This window comes from Sorex araneus, chromosome X, assembly GCF_027595985.1.
Source record: "Sorex araneus isolate mSorAra2 chromosome X, mSorAra2.pri, whole genome shotgun sequence".
Classification (NCBI taxonomy): Eukaryota; Metazoa; Chordata; class Mammalia; order Eulipotyphla; family Soricidae; genus Sorex; species Sorex araneus.
Window position 1 is genome coordinate 139,351,161 of NC_073313.1, and position 20,065 is coordinate 139,371,225.

The following is a 20,065-nucleotide window of genomic DNA, read 5'->3' on the forward strand; positions in this document are numbered from 1 at the left end:
CTACCTTCTGTTCTATCACTCAACCCTGTTTTTCGTCTTTCAGTATTTTTAATTTAAAGAATCGTGATTCTTTAAATTAAAAATATTTAATTTTTAAATATTTTAAAAATATTTAAAAATAAAAAATTTAAATATTTAAATATCAATAACCATTTGCAACGTTATTGATTGTTGAGTTTTAGGAATATAATGGTCTAGCACCAATCTTACCACCAGAGTCAATTTCTCACCACCAGTGTTCCCATGTCCCTCTCCCCAGCTCCCTGACACCTTGATAGTCTATTTATAAATTTGGTGATTATAGCTCGAATCTCATGTTTTCAGTGTATTGAGTCATTTCTCTGGGTATGTAGCTGTATAGTTACCCAGGATTGCCAGTATTACTTTTTTTTTTGCTTCATGTGTCTTGCATTTAATGCTGGAGAAGCCAGAACCTAGCAACACTGTGCACAAACAATGAAAGTACTAAGAAAAACTTCATCTTTCTAGACAAAGGATTAGGAAAGGTACAGCTAAGTAAGACTGGCAACTTTTAGTGACCAATCTATGCCAGTTAAACGCCATAGAAAACCTTGTAGCCACACTTATATCAGCAAAGACAATGAGAAGCCCACATTTCCTCTTTCCCAGCTGTGATGAGGCAGAGAAATTTCTATCTACCCACTACTGGGATCATGTCAAGGAATGTCAAATAGGTATCTGGAACTTTTATTGACTCTGGGTATAATGTATAAAGCCCCAATCCTTTCCATTAGATTACAGGGTTTAATGATTGATTGAAAAAGTTTTTTAGATGTTTAGTCAGCTAGAAAGCCCCTAGCACCAAAGCCAATTTTTTCTGCACCACTTCTATTAAAAGTACCTAAAATATTTTTTTTGTGTTTGACCTCACTGAGCATTGCTTAGTGATTACTTCTGGTTCTGCACACAGGAATTACTCCTGGCAGAGCTTGGGGGACCATATGGGATGCTGGGAATTAAACATGGGTCAGCTGTGTATGACTCAAAAGCCCTACCCACTGTTCCAGGACCCCAAGTAGATTTTTAACTGTTTAGGGAACCCATGCATTAAAATAGTCTCCATCTTCTATCCTTGTTCCACAAATACCTCAAGTTACTCTGCTATCATTCATCTCTCTCGGAGATATAGTGCTATTGGGAACATCACCTAAACATGTAACCTCTTCTTTCCATCTTCCCTGGGAATGCTTTTCCCCTCTTCCCTTTTGGGTTGGTATAATATACATCTAAAATAAGCCTTTGGCTAATCTCATGCTGTGAACATGGATATTGTTCATGCAGCTTTGTCCAAGTGTTACCCAGTAATGCTTCTTTAGTGATACTGACCAAAAAAGTACATGGGATTATCATTTTGATGCCCTTCTTTCTTTATTTCTCCAATGGGGTAGATGTTTTATTCAACAAATATCTGTTCACTACTGAAGAGCCAGGCACAATACAGAGAAATGCAAAGAGATAAGGGGCCAAAAGGAATAACTTTAACTTAAATGAAAACTGAAAAAGGGCAGTTGAGAATGAAAGGAATGAAATTGTACATGGATGAAGATATATTTCCTATAGTTACAGATGATCCATGGTTGATAACCAATTTTCTTGCTCTTTGTGTGAGTTTCCTTCATTTATTCCTGGATATACTAGCTTCTGCATACATCTGTCTTAACCCTAAATTCTCCTTAAATTTGCATGAATTGATCATGCAAGATAGACTGCATGGTTACTTATATACTTGGAATACCAATATCCACTGTGGAAAAAAATAAGGAAAAGTTGAGAGCTTGGTTTACTATGTCTATTGACTGTCACTGTCACTGTCATCCTGTTGCTCATCGATTTGATCGAGTGGTCACCAGTAACATCTTCATGTGAGACTTGTTTTTGGCATATCCAATACGCCATGGGTAGCTTGTCAGGCCCTGCTGTGCGGGCGAGATACTCTTGGTAGCTTGCCTGGCTCTCCTAGCATTATTTTTGTTTATAATCCTGTTATTTATACTTTTTATTGGTATGAGAGAATAGAAACAAGAAAAAGAACACAGGGAAAAATGAACAGGAGACTTAACAGCAAGCTTCTCAGGAACACTTGATTCAATAATGAAATCAAAGGAGAAATTTAAAATTATCCTGGGATCCATAAAAGCAAAGAAATGAATTATTAGACAGTAAGGATGCAGCAAAAGTGATAAGAGGAAAGCTCATTAGTAAGTAGTCCTACACTTATAAACAAAAACATATTAAATAAACAATCTAAGTATACACCAAAAGGAACCAGAAAAGGAGAGATAAGCAAAATTAAAAGTAAATAGGAAGGAAATAATAAAAGATTAAAAATAAATGAAATAGAAGCTAAAGGCACAGTTTAAAATATCAGTGAAACCAAGAGCTATTCTTCAAAAGTATCTATAAACTGGATAAATCATTTGCTCCTTTATCTAGAGAAAAAGATATAAAACTGATAAAAAAGACAAATGGTTTTCGAGGAGGCAGGGGGTGAGGAAAGAGATAGTACAGCGGGTAAGGCATTTGATTTGCACATAACTGATCCAGGTTTGAGTTCCTGTATTTCATATGGTCCCCTGACCCCACCAGGAGTGATTCCTAAATGCAAAGCCAGGAGTAACTTCTGAGCACTGATGTGTTTGGCTCAAAAATAAAATAAACAAAAAAGACTTAGGGGCCAGAGAGATACCTAGAAGAGCTCAGTGTGTGTTTTCCATGTGAGAAACCTAGCTTCAATCCCTGGTACCATATGGTCTCCTGAGCATGACTAGGGGTGACTCCCAATCACAGTCAGGAGTATCCCCCAACTCAGAAGAGGTGTAGAAAAAAATAAACTCAAACAAAAGAATCAGAAGTGAAAAATGAAACAGATAAATTTGCAAATGAGAGCATACGAATTCAAATTATGTTGAGAGTATTATTATGTACATACAGATGAATATGCTTGTAATTTTGAAAACCTAGAAGAAATGGATGCATTTTTAGAATAATAAAATGTTTCAATATTGAACCATGAAGAACTAGAAACCTTGAACAGACCAACCAGAAGTATAGAAATAAAAGGTTCCCAGGAATGAAAGTCCATTGTAGTATAACACTGGGTTTATCCTTTCAGCCTTGCCGCAGGGAACTTAGTTTACCTTAAAGCAATGAATGTCCTTTCTGTGTGGACACAGGAAGACAGTTAATATTATGCTCTTGTAACTTCGGAATTGATTGACTCTGAATAATATTTACTCCTGGGCATCTGCTTTCTTGACTCAGTTGCCCTTAATTCCTAGCACCCCCAAAGCAGTGTCCTGACGAGGGACTGAGTGGACCCAGGGCAGGCTGTGAGCTACCCTGGCATCAAAATGGGCCAGGCCAAAGCACCATAATATTCAACTATAAGTTGAGAACATGGTCATAGACAAATGCTGTTATGATCCAAAAGTAACGAAGAGAGTCGGACCCTGCTGGGGTTAGGGAGAAATGGACGCATTTTTAGAAAAATAAAATGTTTCAATATTGAACCATGAAGAACTAGAAACTTTGAACAGACCAACCAGAAATATAGAAATAAAAGTTTTTTTATTTTTATCTAGACTGTGGTCTAGAATATATAGTGAGATGTCCTCAGGAAGAATCAAATTTTAAGTTTGATATATCTCTTACTGTGCTCTTACAGAATGACATTGCTAGAAATATTAGAAGTAAAGTTACTATAACTATTAAGTGGATAACTAGCTGAGGAAAGAAGAAAGCAAAATACCCTGGATGGGATCCCGCCCTTAAAGCAGATCACCTAGTAATCTGGAATGATCACCTTAGATGAGATTTTATCCTTGAGTTAATCTCCTGGAGGAGTGGTCTTACCTCTCTTTGTTGATTTTTTTAATGTTCAACCCACCTATGTATCACCACCCTATGTGATTCCTATATAAACTAAGACTGTAAGAGCGGAGGGCGTCAGAGTCGGAAGTAAGAGTGAGAGTCAGAAGTGAGAGTGAGAAGGGCTCCAGAGAGAAGCAGGAGAGATTGGAAGAGAGATCAGTAGAGAGACTGGAAGAGACCAGAGGAGAGACGACAGAGACAGCATCAGAGATATAGAGACAGACAGGAGAGAGCACAGCGGCACACACAGAAGCAGAGCACAAAGGAGGAGCCATCCTGATCTGGTCCATATACAGTGGCTCGAGAGCACCAAACGCGAATGGTGAGTGCAAGAGAGAGCCGCCCTGAGAGCCCGCGAACACACATCACATCACCCTTCCGTGCGTGTGCACATTTATATTTTTTACAGTCCATGACTATGTAATTTCATGAATAAAATGGATAAATAACTAATAGCCTTTTGCTAAAACTTTCAGAAAAACCAAAGAACACAGATTTCTCCTAAATACATTTTATGCAATCAGAATTCGTAAGCCAGATTTTTTAAAAAATAACTGTCCAAACCCCCAAAACTATAGATCAGTGGGTTTTATTCTTAGAATGGATGGATGATTGAATATAAGCACACCAATTACTGTAATGCAACAAATAAAAAATGAAATATCCAAATGATATGGTCCTAGATAGAGATGCTGAGAAAGTATTTGACAAGATTCAGAATCGATTTTTATGTAAACTCAACAAAATCAGGATAGAAGGTACAGCCTCAATATAATAAGAACTGTATACAACAACTGTCATCATACTCAATGATTGTGAGAAATTGAAAGTTTTTTCTCTAAGATCAGGTATAAGATAATGATGTCCATAAAACTCCCTGAATAGAATTCCTGATAAAAAGGATTGGAATCACACTTATCCAAATTTAAATTATACTTTAGAAGTATAGTAATCAAAGCAGTGTGAGCTAGGAATAAAAATTGACACACATAGCAAGGAATATACCTGAGAACCAATAAATAAATCCTTAGATATATGGGCAGTTTTCGTAAAGGAGCCAAGAACATAAAATGAAGGAAGTGTCTTTGGCATATATTTCTGGGGAAACTGGGTGACCTCATGCAATATAATGAAACTGGGCATTATCTCACACCACACAAAAATTTAACACAAATGGAGCAAATACTTACATGTTAGATTTGAATCCATAAAATACGTTGATGAGGCATAACCTACTACTTCATGATATTTACTTCCAGTGTACATTCAGGGATTTTACTTCAACAGCCCAGCAATGGAAAAAAAAGCAATGATATTATACTTAGGAAACCCTAATGACTCTATAAAAAGTTCATTGAATCAATAAGCTTGTACAGCAAACTTACAGGCTACAAAATAAATGGGCTAAAATCCAGAGATTTTCTATGTGAAAATAATGTAATAAAAGAGAGAAATTAAATAACTCACAATTGTGCTTAGGAAAATCAAATACCTGGGAATCGGCTTAACAAAAGAGGTGATGAGTTTTTAAAGAAAATTATAAATCACTACTAAAATAAATAAATGAGGACAGGAAGAAATGGAAACACGCCCCTTGTTAATAGATTGGCAGGATTAATAATGCCAAAATGGCAGTCTTGCCCAAAGCATTATACAAATTCAATCTAGTTCCTATAAAAACACATGCGACATGTTTTAAAATGGACAATCACGCTAACTGAAATGAGTCAGAAGGAGAGGGACAGACTTGGAATGATTGCACTCATTTGTAAGATATAAAAAGCCTGCTAGAGTACTATTACCCAAGCCCAGCAGAAACAAGGGCCAGGAGGACTGGCTCATGATTCGACACTTGGCCACAAGGGGGCGGTGGGGAGAGGGCAGTTGGATGAGAGAAGAGACCACTATGACAATGATCACTGTGGACAAGAGCTGAATGCTGAAAGTAGGTAAAGGGATATGCATGATAACCTTTTAGTACCTGTACTGCAAACCATAACACCCAAAAGGAAAGAGAGAAGAAAAGTGCCTTCCATAAAGGCAGGCTGGTGGTTAAGGGTAGAAGGAAGGAAACTGGGAACGTTGATGGTGGGAAATGTACACTGGTGAAGAGACAGGTGTTGGGACATTTTATGATCAAAACCAATTATGAACAACTTTGTGTACCTCACAGTGGTTTAATAAAAAGTAAAGACACAGATTCAATGTCAAAATTTATATGGACTGATAAAACTCCCTGGATAGCCAGAGCAATCTTGGGAAGAAAAGATGGATTCTTTTTCCCCAACTTCAAACTGTACTATAAAGCTGTAGTAATCAAAACTGGAAAAAGGATAGACTTTCAGACCAATGGACTAGAAATAAGAGTTCAGAAACTGACCCTTGGGCATATATACATTTAATCTTCGATAAAGGAACAAAACAATGATGTGAAGCAAGGAAAGCCTCTTTAGCAATAGGTGTTGGAAAAATTGGTCATTCACATTCAAAAAAACTGAACTCAGATTCTTTTCTAATACCACGCACAAAAGTCAACTCTGAACGGATTGAAGATTTCAACATCAGAACGGAATCCATAAGCTATATTGTGGAAGACATAGAAAACTTCACGACATTGAATCTAAAGTTATCTTCAGTGATTCACTGTTATTATCCAAAGAAACAGAAACAAAAATAAACAAATGGGAGTACTGAGAAGCTTTTGCACCACAAGCTGAGAAATTTCTGTACCACAAAAGAAAGGATGAAAATTAAAAGATACTCCACATACTGGGAGAAAATATTTGTCCATTACTTATTTGACAAAGAGTTAATATCCAAAATATGTAAAGTACTGGTAGAACATTATAAGGGAAAACACCCACCCCCATAAAAAATGGGGGAAGAGATTAAATGAAACTTCCCCAAAGAAGACATACAGATGGCCAAAGGTTATATGAAAAAATGCTCCACATCACTGATTGTCAGGGAAATGCAAATCAAAACAATGAGCTATCATCTCGCATTAGTGAGACTGGCGTACATCACAATCAAAACAACCACTATTGACGGACGTGGATGTGAGGCAAATGGAGACCTTATGCACTGCTGATGGAAATGTTAACTGTTCCAAACTTACTGGAAAATAGTATTGACACTTGTCAAAAACTAAGAATTGAGTTACTATATGGCCCAGCACCTTCCACATCTTGGCTTTTATGTCAAGGTCCCAAGAACTCAATTCCTAAAACCTTATGCATTCCTATGTTCATTGCAGCACTATTCACAATAGCCAAAGTCTGGAAATAACCAAAGTGCCAAAAACAGATGACTGCATAAAGAGACTATGGTACACACAGTAGAATGCTAGTTGGCTGTGAAAAATATGAATGTACACCATTTGCTGCTGGGTAGATGGATCTGGAGAGTATTATGCTGAGTGAAGCTAGAAGGAGAGGGACAGATATAGAATGATTTCCTTCATATGTGTGATATAAAGAAACATAGTTAGGAAATAAATTCCCATAGTCAACAGAAACTGAGAAATGGTCTTTAGTAGGAAACTAATGGGGGAGGACACTGGAACAGTGATAGAGGGAAGTGGACACTCTAGTGGAGGTTGTGGTGCTGGAATGTTTTATGTATGAAACTACCATTTAGAAGTACTGTAAATCACATAGTACAAAATTTAATTTAGAATTTTATAAGGGAAAAATTAAATATTACACAAAACTTAAAAGTACACAAGTAGGGTACACTAAAATAAAACGTTTGTACTACTAGGATTGCTATCAATAAAAACTAGTACTGGTGAATGGGAGAAAATATTTACACTATTCATCTGGCAAGTATCTAATATCCAAGACATATACATGTTTGCAAAACTCAGCAACAATCAAAATTGCTCCATTTGGGGTTGGAGAGATAGTACAGTAGGTAAGACTCTTGCCTTACCTCCTACTGACCTGGATTAGAACCCTGGCTCTCTATATGGACCCCTAATCTGCACCGGGGTGATCACTGAGCTCAGAATCAGGAGTGAACACAGCTGGGTCTCACACCAAAACAAAACAAAAATAAATTAGCACCATTAATAATGTGTAGAAGAGCTCAGTGGATACTTTGTGAACTATATATAAGGATAGCCAGCAGGCATATAGAAAACATGCTCATCATTACTGATTATCAAGAAAATGCCACTCAAAAATCACAGATAGCACCTCACATCTACTAAAATGGCCTGTACATAAAATTACAGAAACAAGTGCTGATTTGGGATGTCGAAACAAGGAAACTCTCATTCACTGTTGTCAGAATGTAAACTGGTTTAACCTGTACGGAAAACAGTATAGAAATTTCTCAGAAAATTAAAAACAGAAAATCCATAGGATCCAGCAGTCTGACTCCTTGGTATCTATCCCAAGAACACAAAAACATTACTTCAAAAAAGTTATTTGTATACCTCTGCTCAGTAGCAGTATCTAGTAACAACCTCAGTGCACAGCGCACAAAGAAGTTGTGCTATCAACTTGAATGGAACTGGAGGGCATCCTTTAAAGTGGAATAAGTCAGAGGGAAAATACCAGATTATCTCACTCATACGTGGCTATAAAGAGAAACAAAACAAGAAAATAGGTAGTATCAAATGATAAGAAACCCTTCACTTTTGACTGCAGAACTGAGATTACCAAACTCTGAATGAGAAGGGAATCGAAGAGGCAAGTTAAAAATGATATAAGGGCATGGGGGCCAGAGCGATAGCACAGCAGGTAGGGTGTTTGCCTTGCACGCGGCCGACCCGGGTTCGATCCCTGGCATCCCATATGGTCCCCCAAGCACTGCCAGGAGTAATTCCTGAGTGCAAAACCAGGAGTAACCCCTGAGCATCGCTGGGTGTGACCCAAAAAGCAAAAAAAAAGGAAAAAAAAGAAAAAGAAACAAAAAAAATGATATAAGGGCAGTGTTGGAGGATCTTGGTTACTTTGGCAATAATGGAGGTGCAGTGATTTTCTACATCAAAGCCATAAATGTTGACACAACTGTAACCATGTTAACTAAACTACATTTTTAAAGAATGAAAGAAGATAAACATTTTGAGTGATAGCAAATGTAATTAAAAATAATCTCTGCCCTTCCAAGGGACTGGATATATAGCATAGTGTGCAAGGCACTTGCCTTGCATGGATCCAACCCGGTATGGCTCCTTGAAACCTGCCAGTAGTGATCCCTGAGCATAGAGCCAGGGGTAAGCCCTGATATGGCCACGAGTAGAGTTGCTGAGTGATATGGAAGCTCAATTTATATTTTTTTGTGGAAAGTTCATATTGTCTCTCCAAAAGGCTGCAACAGTCGACATTCCAACTAGCAGTGAATGATGGTCCCTTCTCCCCATATCCATGCTAACACTGGTGATTGTTGTTCCCTATGATGTGTGCAGTCTCTGTGGTGTGAGGTCGTATCTTTTTGTTGTCTTGGTTTATATTTCCCTTATGATTAGTGAATAGAGTATTTTTATTGAATCACTGTGAAATAAGCTTAGAGAGCATTTTTTTTTAGTTTTTAGTTTTATAAAGTTGTTCACAATAATTTATTGCACTCAATATTCCAACAACAATTCCACCAAAATTACACCTTCCCACCACCATTATTTCTAATTTTCCCAGTCATCACCTAAGCCTGCCCCAGTAGCAGGCCCTAAATGATTTCGTTTATATCGCTTGTTATCAGGCTGAAGCGATAGCACAGCGGGTAGGGTGTTTGCCTTGCATGAAGCCAACCCGGGTTCGATTCCTCTGTCCGTCTCGGAGAGCCCAGCAAGCTACAAAGAGTATCCTGCCCACATGGCAGAGCCTGGCAAGCTACCTGTGGTGTATTCAATATGCCAAAAACAGTAACAACAAGTCTCACAATAAAGACATTACTGGTGCCCGCTTGAGCAAATCGATGAACAATGGGACAACAATGCTACAGTGCTTATTATCATTAATTTGCTAAAAATGACCAAAAAAAGATTTCCTTAGAAGAAAGTGTGTGAAGATTATTGTACCTCACCCTGGAGTTATTAAGCCCCTGTATAAGAGATTACTAACATTGTTACAGGGTATGCTTTATTTGTTAGTATTTTCTTAATTGACATTGGTTGCCTTCTGCTTTCTATCCCATCCAATGTGGTTTACTACTCCTGGTATAGCAGTGGTGTAGAGTAGGAGATGTCACTTTTTGACTGGGGTTATAGAGCTGGAGTTAAATTTTTAACTGGATGGTGACTTTGGGGTCCAGAAGCATCTCTGCAGGCCTAACTGTTATAGCAATGAGAAATTACTGTTGCCTGTGACTTTACTAAAAGTAATGAAGTCCGGTATTTAACATTCCAGAGGACCTGACTGGGACACTGGGTTTTATGATGAAGAAAGTGTGACAGTCAAAGAGCTACTAACTGAACTGTATGGTAAAGTGGGGGAGATTCGTCACTGGGGTCTGATCCGATACATCTCTGGAATCTTAAGGAAGAAGGTGGAAGCACTCGATGAGGTACTATAAATGCTTTTTGAATTTAAAATTATATCTAATTGAAGGAATGTAAATATTCTGGTTGTTTTGTAGGATACTCAAAATAGGGTTGACATTTATGGATTTGATATATAAGATTACTATACCTTTACCAACACCAGTGTCCCAAATCCTTCCACCACTATTCCTATTTCACCTCCCCTATCCTTAATGCTTGATAAACTGAGTTCTGTGATCCATGTAAAAATGTTTGGCATCATTTGACACTATTTCCTTATTTTATTTTTCTATATACCCCAGATAAGTGAGATAACCAGATATTTGTCCTCCTCCTTCTGACTTATTTCACCTAATATGATACCCTAGAATTATATCTAGCTTTCAACAAATTGCAAAAGTTTATTTTTCACATCTGTACAGTATTCCACTACATATGTTTATATATATTCATATAAATGTATGTATATATGTGTATGTATATTTATCACAACTTCTTTAACCATTCACTGGTAGTTGGACATTTGGGTTGTTTTCATATCGTATCTATGGTACGTAGCACTGAAATAAACATAGTTGTGCTTGTATTTCTTTAAGTACTGTTTTTGTATTTAGGAGATAGATACCAAGGAGTGGAATTGGGAGGTCATTTGCAAAGTTTGATTTTTACTTTGTTGAGAAGTCTCTGTCTTGTTTTCCCCAGATGCTGAACCAGGCAACATTCTACGAATAATGAATGTGGTTCCTTTTGCACCACTTTCTCACCAACATTAGTTGTTTCCAGTCTTTTTGATATATTTAAATATTGCTTTCTATAATTGTTTTGTAAGCCCCCAGTCATTTTAGATATTCTTTTTCCTTTACGAAGTTTCTGATACTTACCTTTTTTGGCTTTGAATGTCAGTACACAATGCAGAAGAATATAAATTGCATACTTGTGTAGGTGTTAAAACTTAAAAAAAAAACTAAATATTTATGAATGAATTTACAGCAGGTTAAAAATTTCTGTTTGTAAATTAAAGTATGTCAGCATTCCTTTGAAATTCCTCTTTTTGAATCTTTGCCCATTTTTCTGAGAAAGTGTTTGGTATTCACAAAGTTTACTGTCACTGTCACTGTCATCCCATTGCTCATTGATCTGCTCGAGCGGGCACCAGTAACGTCTCCATTGTGAGACTTGGTACTGTTTTGGCATATCGAATATGCCACGGGGAGCTTGCCAGGCTCTGCTGTGCTGGCGCGATACTCTCGGTAGCTTGCCGGGCTCTCCGAGAGGAACAGGGGAATCAAACCCAGGTCGGCCGCGTGCAAGGCAAGCACCTTACCCGCTGTGCTATTGCTCCAGCCCATCATATGTTTAAGGAAAGCAAAAATTCCTAACCTGGAGAAATAAACTTTCATGAAAATCTGAGATATTAAAGAAAGGATAATACTTTTATGATATATCTCTGTAGGCATGCACAGACCTTCTCTCCCACCAGAAACATCTGACAGTGGGACTGCCTCCAGAACCTCGAGAAAAGACCATCTCTGCGTGAGTATTTTTTAACTGGATTCCATGAAGTTTCTCAGAGTCTTTAATGGAGCTATATGGATGAACCACAGTTTTCTTTACCTGATCTGTCTATGGAGGATGATGTCCCACATATGTGTCCATCAGTAAGAGACTTGTGGTGTGAGAATATTCACAGTGACAAGGCCTTACTAGATGAAAGAGAAAACTCCCAGGGAATAGTATTGAAACTTATTATTGTTACTGTATTGTTTTACATGTTAATGCACCCAAACTTCAAATTTAAATAAACAGAATGAACAGGACAATTGGAGTAGCTAGCAAAAAGTCAGAGAGCACAGGGATGGTGATGAAACTCCACGTTTCTCAGGAGTAAAGAGCATGGAGGTCATAGTCAAAGGGAGAAAGTGGATAACTGCATCGAATAGTGAAGTGAGACTCTTCCAAGAGCGCTGTAATCAGAGGTATTTCTGCCAGCAACCGCTGCATTCCGAGATTGGTTTCTGTGGCGCTGGGATCATGGCTGTTCAGGAGTGGAGGAGCTGTCCATGGGCGACCGCTCGGGGTCTCATTTGGGCAGGAGGCAGGGCCGGTTCTGCCTCCCCCATCGCAAGATTCCCCATGCATCCCGTCCCATCACTGCAAACTCCTACCTCTCTGTCCAATTGGTTCTGAACGTTGACGGTCGCCATGCTGTCCAGGGGGGAAAAGGCCAAAGGACAGAAACCCTTCCCCTCCCGTAGCTTAGTTCAGAGTCCAGGAGTATTTCTGCCAGCAGCCGCTGCATTCTGAGATTGGTTTCTGTGCCTCCGGATTAATGGATGCTCAGGAGTGGTGGAGCCATTCCAGAGCATATATTTTGTATATCAGGAAAGGTCGCGAGGCTGCGAATTCCAAATCTGGGCGGTTGCTTTCTCGAACGTGCAACGTCATATGCTCTTTGTTACCAACAATAGAAAACATACAATCTAATGATGTCATTCCGACAGGTCTGACTGTTGGGGGTAAAACCCAAATAATGATAGTGAGTTTCCTGTTGAAAATTAAACGTAATCAAAGTAAGGAAAGAGTAAAGTGATAATCATCTGCCACACAGGCAGACGGGGAGTTGGAGGGGGTATGCTGGGGTTATTCGTGGTGGAACATGTGCACTGGTGAAGGGATGAGTGTTTGAGCATAGTATGACTGAGACTCGATCCTAAAAGCCCTGTAACTCTTCTCACGGTAACTAAATTTAAATAAATAAATAAATAAATAAAAATTTTTTAAAAATAAAAAAATGAATCTCAATTCTAAAACTATGCAAGAGGGGAGAGCCATTAATAGAGACAGAACAGTAATTACCAATAAATAATTTTCACTCCTCAAAAAAAAAAAGAATGCTGTAATCAGATTTACACTGCTTTGGATGGCTAACACATCCAACTGGGAAAGGTATTCTAGATAGGTCTAGACTGGAGGGTACAGGAGCTTTGGGTGACAGATTAGCATAGAAAATTTAATTATACTTATGAGTATTCTTTTTGTCATTCTCCATACCAATAAATCTTATGTCCCCTAAATATATAATTTCATTCATGTCAGTGCCCAAATTTATATCTTGAGGCATGCTGTCACAGGGCAGGATAGATAGTATTTAGGTTAAGGAAATTGCCCTGTATGCAGCCTACTCTGGTTCAATCTCTGACACTACATATAGTCCCACAAGCATTGCCGGAGAGAACCCTGAACACAGAACAAAGAGTAAGTCTAAAGCACTGCTGGGTGTCACCCAATACCACTACCACCTCCAAAGCGGGTTGCATTTCCATGAAATGTTTCTAGAGGAAGTCTAACTTTGTTCATAAATGATCTCAAATGATTTTTAGTGGGTAGTAATTTTTTTTTGCCTTTTGGGTCACACCTGGCGATGCACAGGGGTTACTCCTGGCTTTGCACTCAGGAATTACCCCTGGCCATGCTCAGGGGACCATATGGGATGCTGGGATTTGAACCCGGGTTGGCTGCGTGCAAGGCAAACACCCTACCCGCTGTGCTATCTCTCCAGCCCCCTTTTTTTTGTAGTGGGTAGTAATTTTAAACAAGACTTTTCTTACTTTTTAATTGTGCTTCTGTAGCCAGAAGTGAAAGTTGCAATGCAAAATTCATTTTGTAATAAAAATGCTCTCCAGAAACAGAAAGTACTCAATGAGTAATGGGGAAATAGAGATACCTTTGCTTATCTCTGTATACCAACACTTTCCTAGTTTAAATTCCCTGATTTCTGTTATTTCTGGTATCTAGTCTAAACTTCTTCATGTAAGTTCTGAGATCCATGCATTCGGACTCAATATCATAGGTTCTGTTTGTCTGCCATGAAACTTAGAAAGTTCCAGTTACTACTTTCAGGGAAATAGATCTAACTTTGTATATCACTTTTCTAGGGCTTCTATAATAAATATCATAGATTGGGTACCTTAAACAATAGGAATTTATGGTTTCACTCTCAGTTCTGGAGTTTAGAAATCCAAATTAGTGTGTCAGCAGGGTTTGTTTCTTCAGAAAGGACTTTGTTCCAGACATTATCTTTTACTTGCCTTTCTTGAACTCTCTTGTCTGTCTTGAACTTTCTTGAACTTCTTTGTGTCTCTTCACATTTTTTTTCCTTTCTATGCCTGTATCGAAATTTCTGTGTTTACTTAACAACACCAGTTAACATTGCATTAGGACCCACTTGATTAAGCACACTTTGAGTTAATTATCTTCGTAATGATTCCATTCCATAAGAGCAGAATGTGGCCGGGAGTGCGTACCTAATTGACAAGACTCCATTTCTGAGTAAGGTCACATTTGAGGCTCTAGAGGTTAGCCTGCCTTCCTTCCTCCCTCCCTTCCTTCCTTCCTTCCTTCCTTCCTTCCTTCCTTCCTTCCTTCCTTCCTTCCTTCCTTCCTTCCTTCCTTCCTTCCTTCCTTCCTTCCTTCCTTCCTCCCTCCCTCCCTCCCTCCCTCCCTCCCTCCCTCCCTCCCTCCTTCCCTCCTTCTCTCTCTCCCTCTCTACCATACCTGGTGGTGCTCAAGGCTAACTCTGGCCTCTGTGATCACTCTTGGAGGGGTTTGGGGGGCCATATATGGTGCTGGAATCAAACCTATATCAGCCATGTGCAAGGCAGATAACTTACTCCTATATTATCTTTCCTGCCCGTTCTTCCGTGTGTGTGTGTGTGTGTGTGTGTGTGTGTTTCAGGTGATCGAATCCAGGTCCTCACATGTAAGATGGAATTTACTTCTAAACCACATCCCAGGTCCCTAGCAGTTAGGCTGTCAACATATGAATTTTGAGGGAACATATTTTAATCCATAATTCCTTGTTCCTGGCAAACATTAACTTTTCATCACAAATCAAATATATTCTGTGACTGCTGTGGACAATCCAGAATATGGCGAAGTCCATGCTCCCAGGATACTTAGAATCATCAAAAGACTCAGAGGTATGAGAAGAGAAGTGCATTTCTGTGTGGGTGTGTGTTTACTGTTGAAACTATAGAAAAAATCAATATATCTGTCTAAGGTATGATATTAAATTAATAAAATGGCTTCCAAAATGCATATCGGGGGCTGGAGAGATATTCCAGCAGGCAGGCCACTTGCAAGTCACAGGCAGGTTGGCAAGGGTTTGATCCTCAACACTTCATATGGTCCACCAAGCCCTGCCAGGAATTATCCTTGAGCATAGAGCCAGAAGTAAGCCCTGAGCAACACCATATGTGTCCCAAACAAAAAAACAAACATAAAATTATATTTTTCTTTCTTTTTTGTTTTCTTTTGGGGGGTTCACACCCAACCTGAAGTTCTCAGGAAATCACATGTGATATTGGGAATAGAACCCAGGTTAGCCCCATGCAAGGCAAGCATTCTAGTCACTACACTACTGTATTACCTCTCCAGCCCCTAAAAAGCATATCTAAGTACCTAAAAAGCATAATGTAAAGATTACATTACTTTCTAGACACCATAGTGACTTGTCGGATGTTAGAATTAACTATGAAAGATTTATCTGGATAGAATATAGCTCTCTGGAGTTGAGATAGGACCTCTTGGTTTGGGGAGGCGATGAACCTTGAAGACTTAAAGAAACAGACTGCTGTTAATAATGAAGAGATTCAGGCAGTGACTTGGACTGGGGAGGGATGTTTGTAATTTTTCTTTATATTGAGATTTAAATATTTGCCGAATTCTGTCTCTCATCACTATCTTTTCCTACAGACCTCTGCCCTATGAAATGCTTACGCAACTGATAGATGAAGCCAGTGAAGGGGACATGAGCATTTCGATTCTTACACAGGTAATCATAATTATAAAACCTTATCTCATGTATGTGATTGACAATCTTTCAATTGATTTGAAAATTTTAATTTCAAATTCTAGACCAATCGTTTTCAATTAATCTGGAAATTAATGAATACAACAAAAATAAGGCTTTGTGAAACCTAGGCCATAATTTTTCTTTATTCGTTCCATATCCAGGAAATAATGGTGTATCTAGCCATGTATATGCGGACTCAGCCTGGCCTCTTTGCTGAAATGTTTCGACTTCGAATTGGTCTGATCATACAAGTTATGGCAACAGAATTGGCCCACTCCCTTCGATGCTCGGGTATCAATTTAGTAACAATTTTAGGCAAAATTTAAAATAAAATGTAGTCTGATTGACTTTACAATCAGGAGAGCGAGAATATTAAAGTATTTTTGATTGATAATTTAGTAATCCTGACAATTTAAAGTACTGATATTTTGAAACATTTTTGTATTAGTTCTGCATCTTCAAGATTCCACATCTTGGGAACTCATCATTCCAAATTACGTTTCTCTTAACTTCTCTAGTGATCCAGAGGATGAATTCAACTTAATATGACAAATTGTGTTGGATTCTTATTGAGGCAACGGAGATTTGGATGTCAAATTGAGTTACCAGTTTGATCATCCTATCATTAATCTGTTTAGTTAGCATAAGGATTGAATAAAGGAAGTCAATTTTCTTATTAATATTTGCCTGGCAGAACTCTTTGGTATTAACCATAGGTTTCTGGCAAGATATGAATCTTAGTTAGGAAATAGTTATGAAAATGTTGTGTAAAGACTTTATTTAGAATGTCGCCTGGCCTTCAAAAGGTTTAGTGCAGAATTGTATAAAGTGTGAGGGGACAAAAGCCCCCACCATAGTATGACTCTTTCCTGTTGGTAATTTTTAAATTTCAATCAACTATCCTTTTAGATTACGATGCTTTGAGAATGGGAATTTATCACAAATAGAAATGGGGAAAATCAGAATTTTTAAGTTAAAAATGTTTTAATGAATGGCAAAATAATACATAGAAATTGAATAGAAAATAAATTTATAGTTACAAAACACAATTTTAGAGCTGATTCAGTTAAATTTCTACAAAAGGCTTTTAATTGAGTGAAGTAGAGTTAAGTAGCTAAATTTGTTGATTTATGTCCATCTTAATTACATTCCTTTATATTTAAATAACCATTTAAAGGAAGAAAGACAAATAAGTTTATATTTAGTTTATGCCAGACATGGCACTTGCTTTATATTTTCATACAATTTCTCATTTAATTTTTAACACAACCCTCTAGAGAAAGTACTTTTGTTTCACTTTTACTATAACTACAACTGAAACAGATAAGTTATAAAATTTAACCAAAGATACATTACTAGTAAATAGTGACATTTAGTTATGTCTGATTCCAAATGATTTCCATATAATCCTGCATATTGGTTTGGATTACATGTATTTTTACATTTTCTAGTGATGATATTAAAAAATATTTCCTTAAAGGTTCTAATTGGTCAATGACATACTTTAAAGAAAAGATAAAACTCCTAAACGATTTTACTTTTTATTAATACCCAGTCGTTATATCTCTTTTCCGCCTGCATATTCATAAAAATCATAATTGTTCTTTTTATTAGTAATGCTGCAAATCAAGCCCAGGCCTCATGCACTGAAATTTTCCACTGAGCCACATATCTTTCCCACATTCATAACACTTTATTATTTATATGATAATGTCCAGATTCCTGGGCCTGACATAGAAGACCTTCAGTAGTCTTACCTCTACCTTCTATTTTAATAGTATTCCCTCTTAATTTTATCAGTCCCCATATTTGGAGATTGATGTGTTGGTTTCATAATTTATAATTGTCTATGCTTCTTGTTTGGGGCAAGTTTTGGCCAAGTGTTTGCTATTGTTTATTTTGTATACATTACCAACCTCTCCCAAATAGTTCATCAGCTTCTTAAAGTCAAGTACTGTGGCATACTTGTTTTACTAGCATTACTAAAATTATGACCTACATGTGTCACCTGCATATGGTAATTATTTTACTCTCTGAAATTAAAGTTCAAGAAATCTTTATATTGTTACTAATTCTTAATAATTTCATAGATTGGTATCTAGTTTCTTTTGAGTCTGTATTTTCAGACTGAGTAGTTAACTTGGTTTACTCTATGTGCATATAAATTTTGTCTCTCTCTGACTGACTTCAGTTTCACTTTCTCTTATTCATCTGACTTCAAACAAAAGTTATGCAAATACTCTAAGATGTGGAAGGGGAGGTGAAGAAGAAATCAAGGACCTGTTTAATCCATAAACTAGATGGTTAGTTGTAAACGACTGATTATTAAGTACAACTATCTCCGTAGTTTGGTGCTCGAAGTTTATTTTGTTAACTCTATTTTTCCAATCCTGGGACTCAGAAATTTTAAGCAAGAAATTAAATGAGAAAAACCACGGTGGGTGAATTAGAATTCCCTTCTAATGTTTCTGTTACTAGCTGAGGAAGCCACAGAGGGTCTGATGAATCTAAGTCCATCAGCCATGAAGGATCTCTTACATCATATTCTCAGTGGCAAAGAGTTTGGAGTGGAACGGAGTGGTAAGTTCAAATAACTTTACATTTTGACTTGGTAGTAGTAAGTTTTCTCATTGGTTTAAAACTGCATATTCAGGTCCAGGAGATAGTACAGAAGTTAGCATGATCAGTCCTTGCACTACATGCTTTCCAGGCATCATTTGGTGTAGCCCTGGGTGACCCTAGTACTGCTGGGGTGGCCAAGCACTGCTGGGTCTGGGCAGCAGTGCATTCTCGGACCCTTGCACTCAACCACTGGCACAGCTGGCCTATAATTCCTGATGGGGTCCCTGGAATTCCTGAGTCTCACTAAGGAGCCCTCCTAAAGAGTAATAAAATAAAACGGTTTCCCATTTATTTCCACAAACTTTCCTCCCAGATATATAAGTTAGTTGTATATGAAATAGTTAAAGATGTCTTCTGGAACACAATTTGACAAGCTATTTTTTCTCATGAAATAGCTTATCTCATTAAGTAAACAGCTAGTAGATTATTCTGGTAATCTACTCATCCAGTCATCGATATCTTTCTTGTGTTCCAATTAGAAATACTTTAATAGCAGTTGCGAGTGGGGTATGTGTGTATGCATGTATACATGTGCTTGTAGTTGTGTAGTATATCTGATCTAACTGATGTATCTTTTCATCTTTAACTTTAGATACATCTAGGATTCATCTCAAAATAATATTCCAGGAACACTTAGGTTTGGAAATGGTATTTAGTATAAAATGCCTAAAATATCTGTGCAAACAAAAAATTCACTGGTCATACTCATCTTTATAAATATATGTATGTACATATGGACTGGAGCAATAGCACAGAGGGTAGGGTGTTTGCCTTGCACGTGACCGACCCGTGTTTGATTCCTCCGTCCCTCTCGGAGAGCCCAGCAAGTTACCGAGAGTATCCCACCTGCACAGCAGAGCCTGGCAGGCTACCTGTGGCATATTCAATATGCCAAAAACAGTAACAAGTCTCACAATGGAGATGTTACTGGTGTCTGCTCAAGCAAATTGATGAACAGTGGGATGACAGTGCTACGACAATGCTACAGTCACTGTCACTGTCACCCCGTTGCTCATCAATTTGTTCGAGCGGGCACCAGTAATGTCTCTCATTGAGAGACTTATTGTTACTGTTTTTGGCATATCCTATACACCACGAGTAGCTTGCCAGGCTCTGCTGTGCAGGCTCAATAATCTCAGTAGCTTGCCGGGCTCTGCTACAGTATGTACATATGTATAGTGATACAGTGACAGTGATATATATATATATAT

The 20,065-nt window shown here is 37.9% G+C and overlaps 1 protein-coding gene across 1 annotated transcript in view; it reads left to right on the top strand.

Annotated features, from left to right (window-relative positions):
- PHKA1 (phosphorylase kinase regulatory subunit alpha 1) overlaps positions 1-20,065 on the top strand; it is a 167,791-nt gene that overhangs the window by 127,151 nt on the left and 20,575 nt on the right. Inside the window, exons 22-26 of the mRNA XM_055121487.1 lie at positions 10,245-10,401; positions 11,832-11,911; positions 16,133-16,211; positions 16,394-16,523; positions 18,711-18,812. Coding sequence (XP_054977462.1) covers positions 10,245-10,401; positions 11,832-11,911; positions 16,133-16,211; positions 16,394-16,523; positions 18,711-18,812 — 548 coding nt within the window. The remainder of the gene's footprint in view (positions 1-10,244; positions 10,402-11,831; positions 11,912-16,132; positions 16,212-16,393; positions 16,524-18,710; positions 18,813-20,065) is intronic.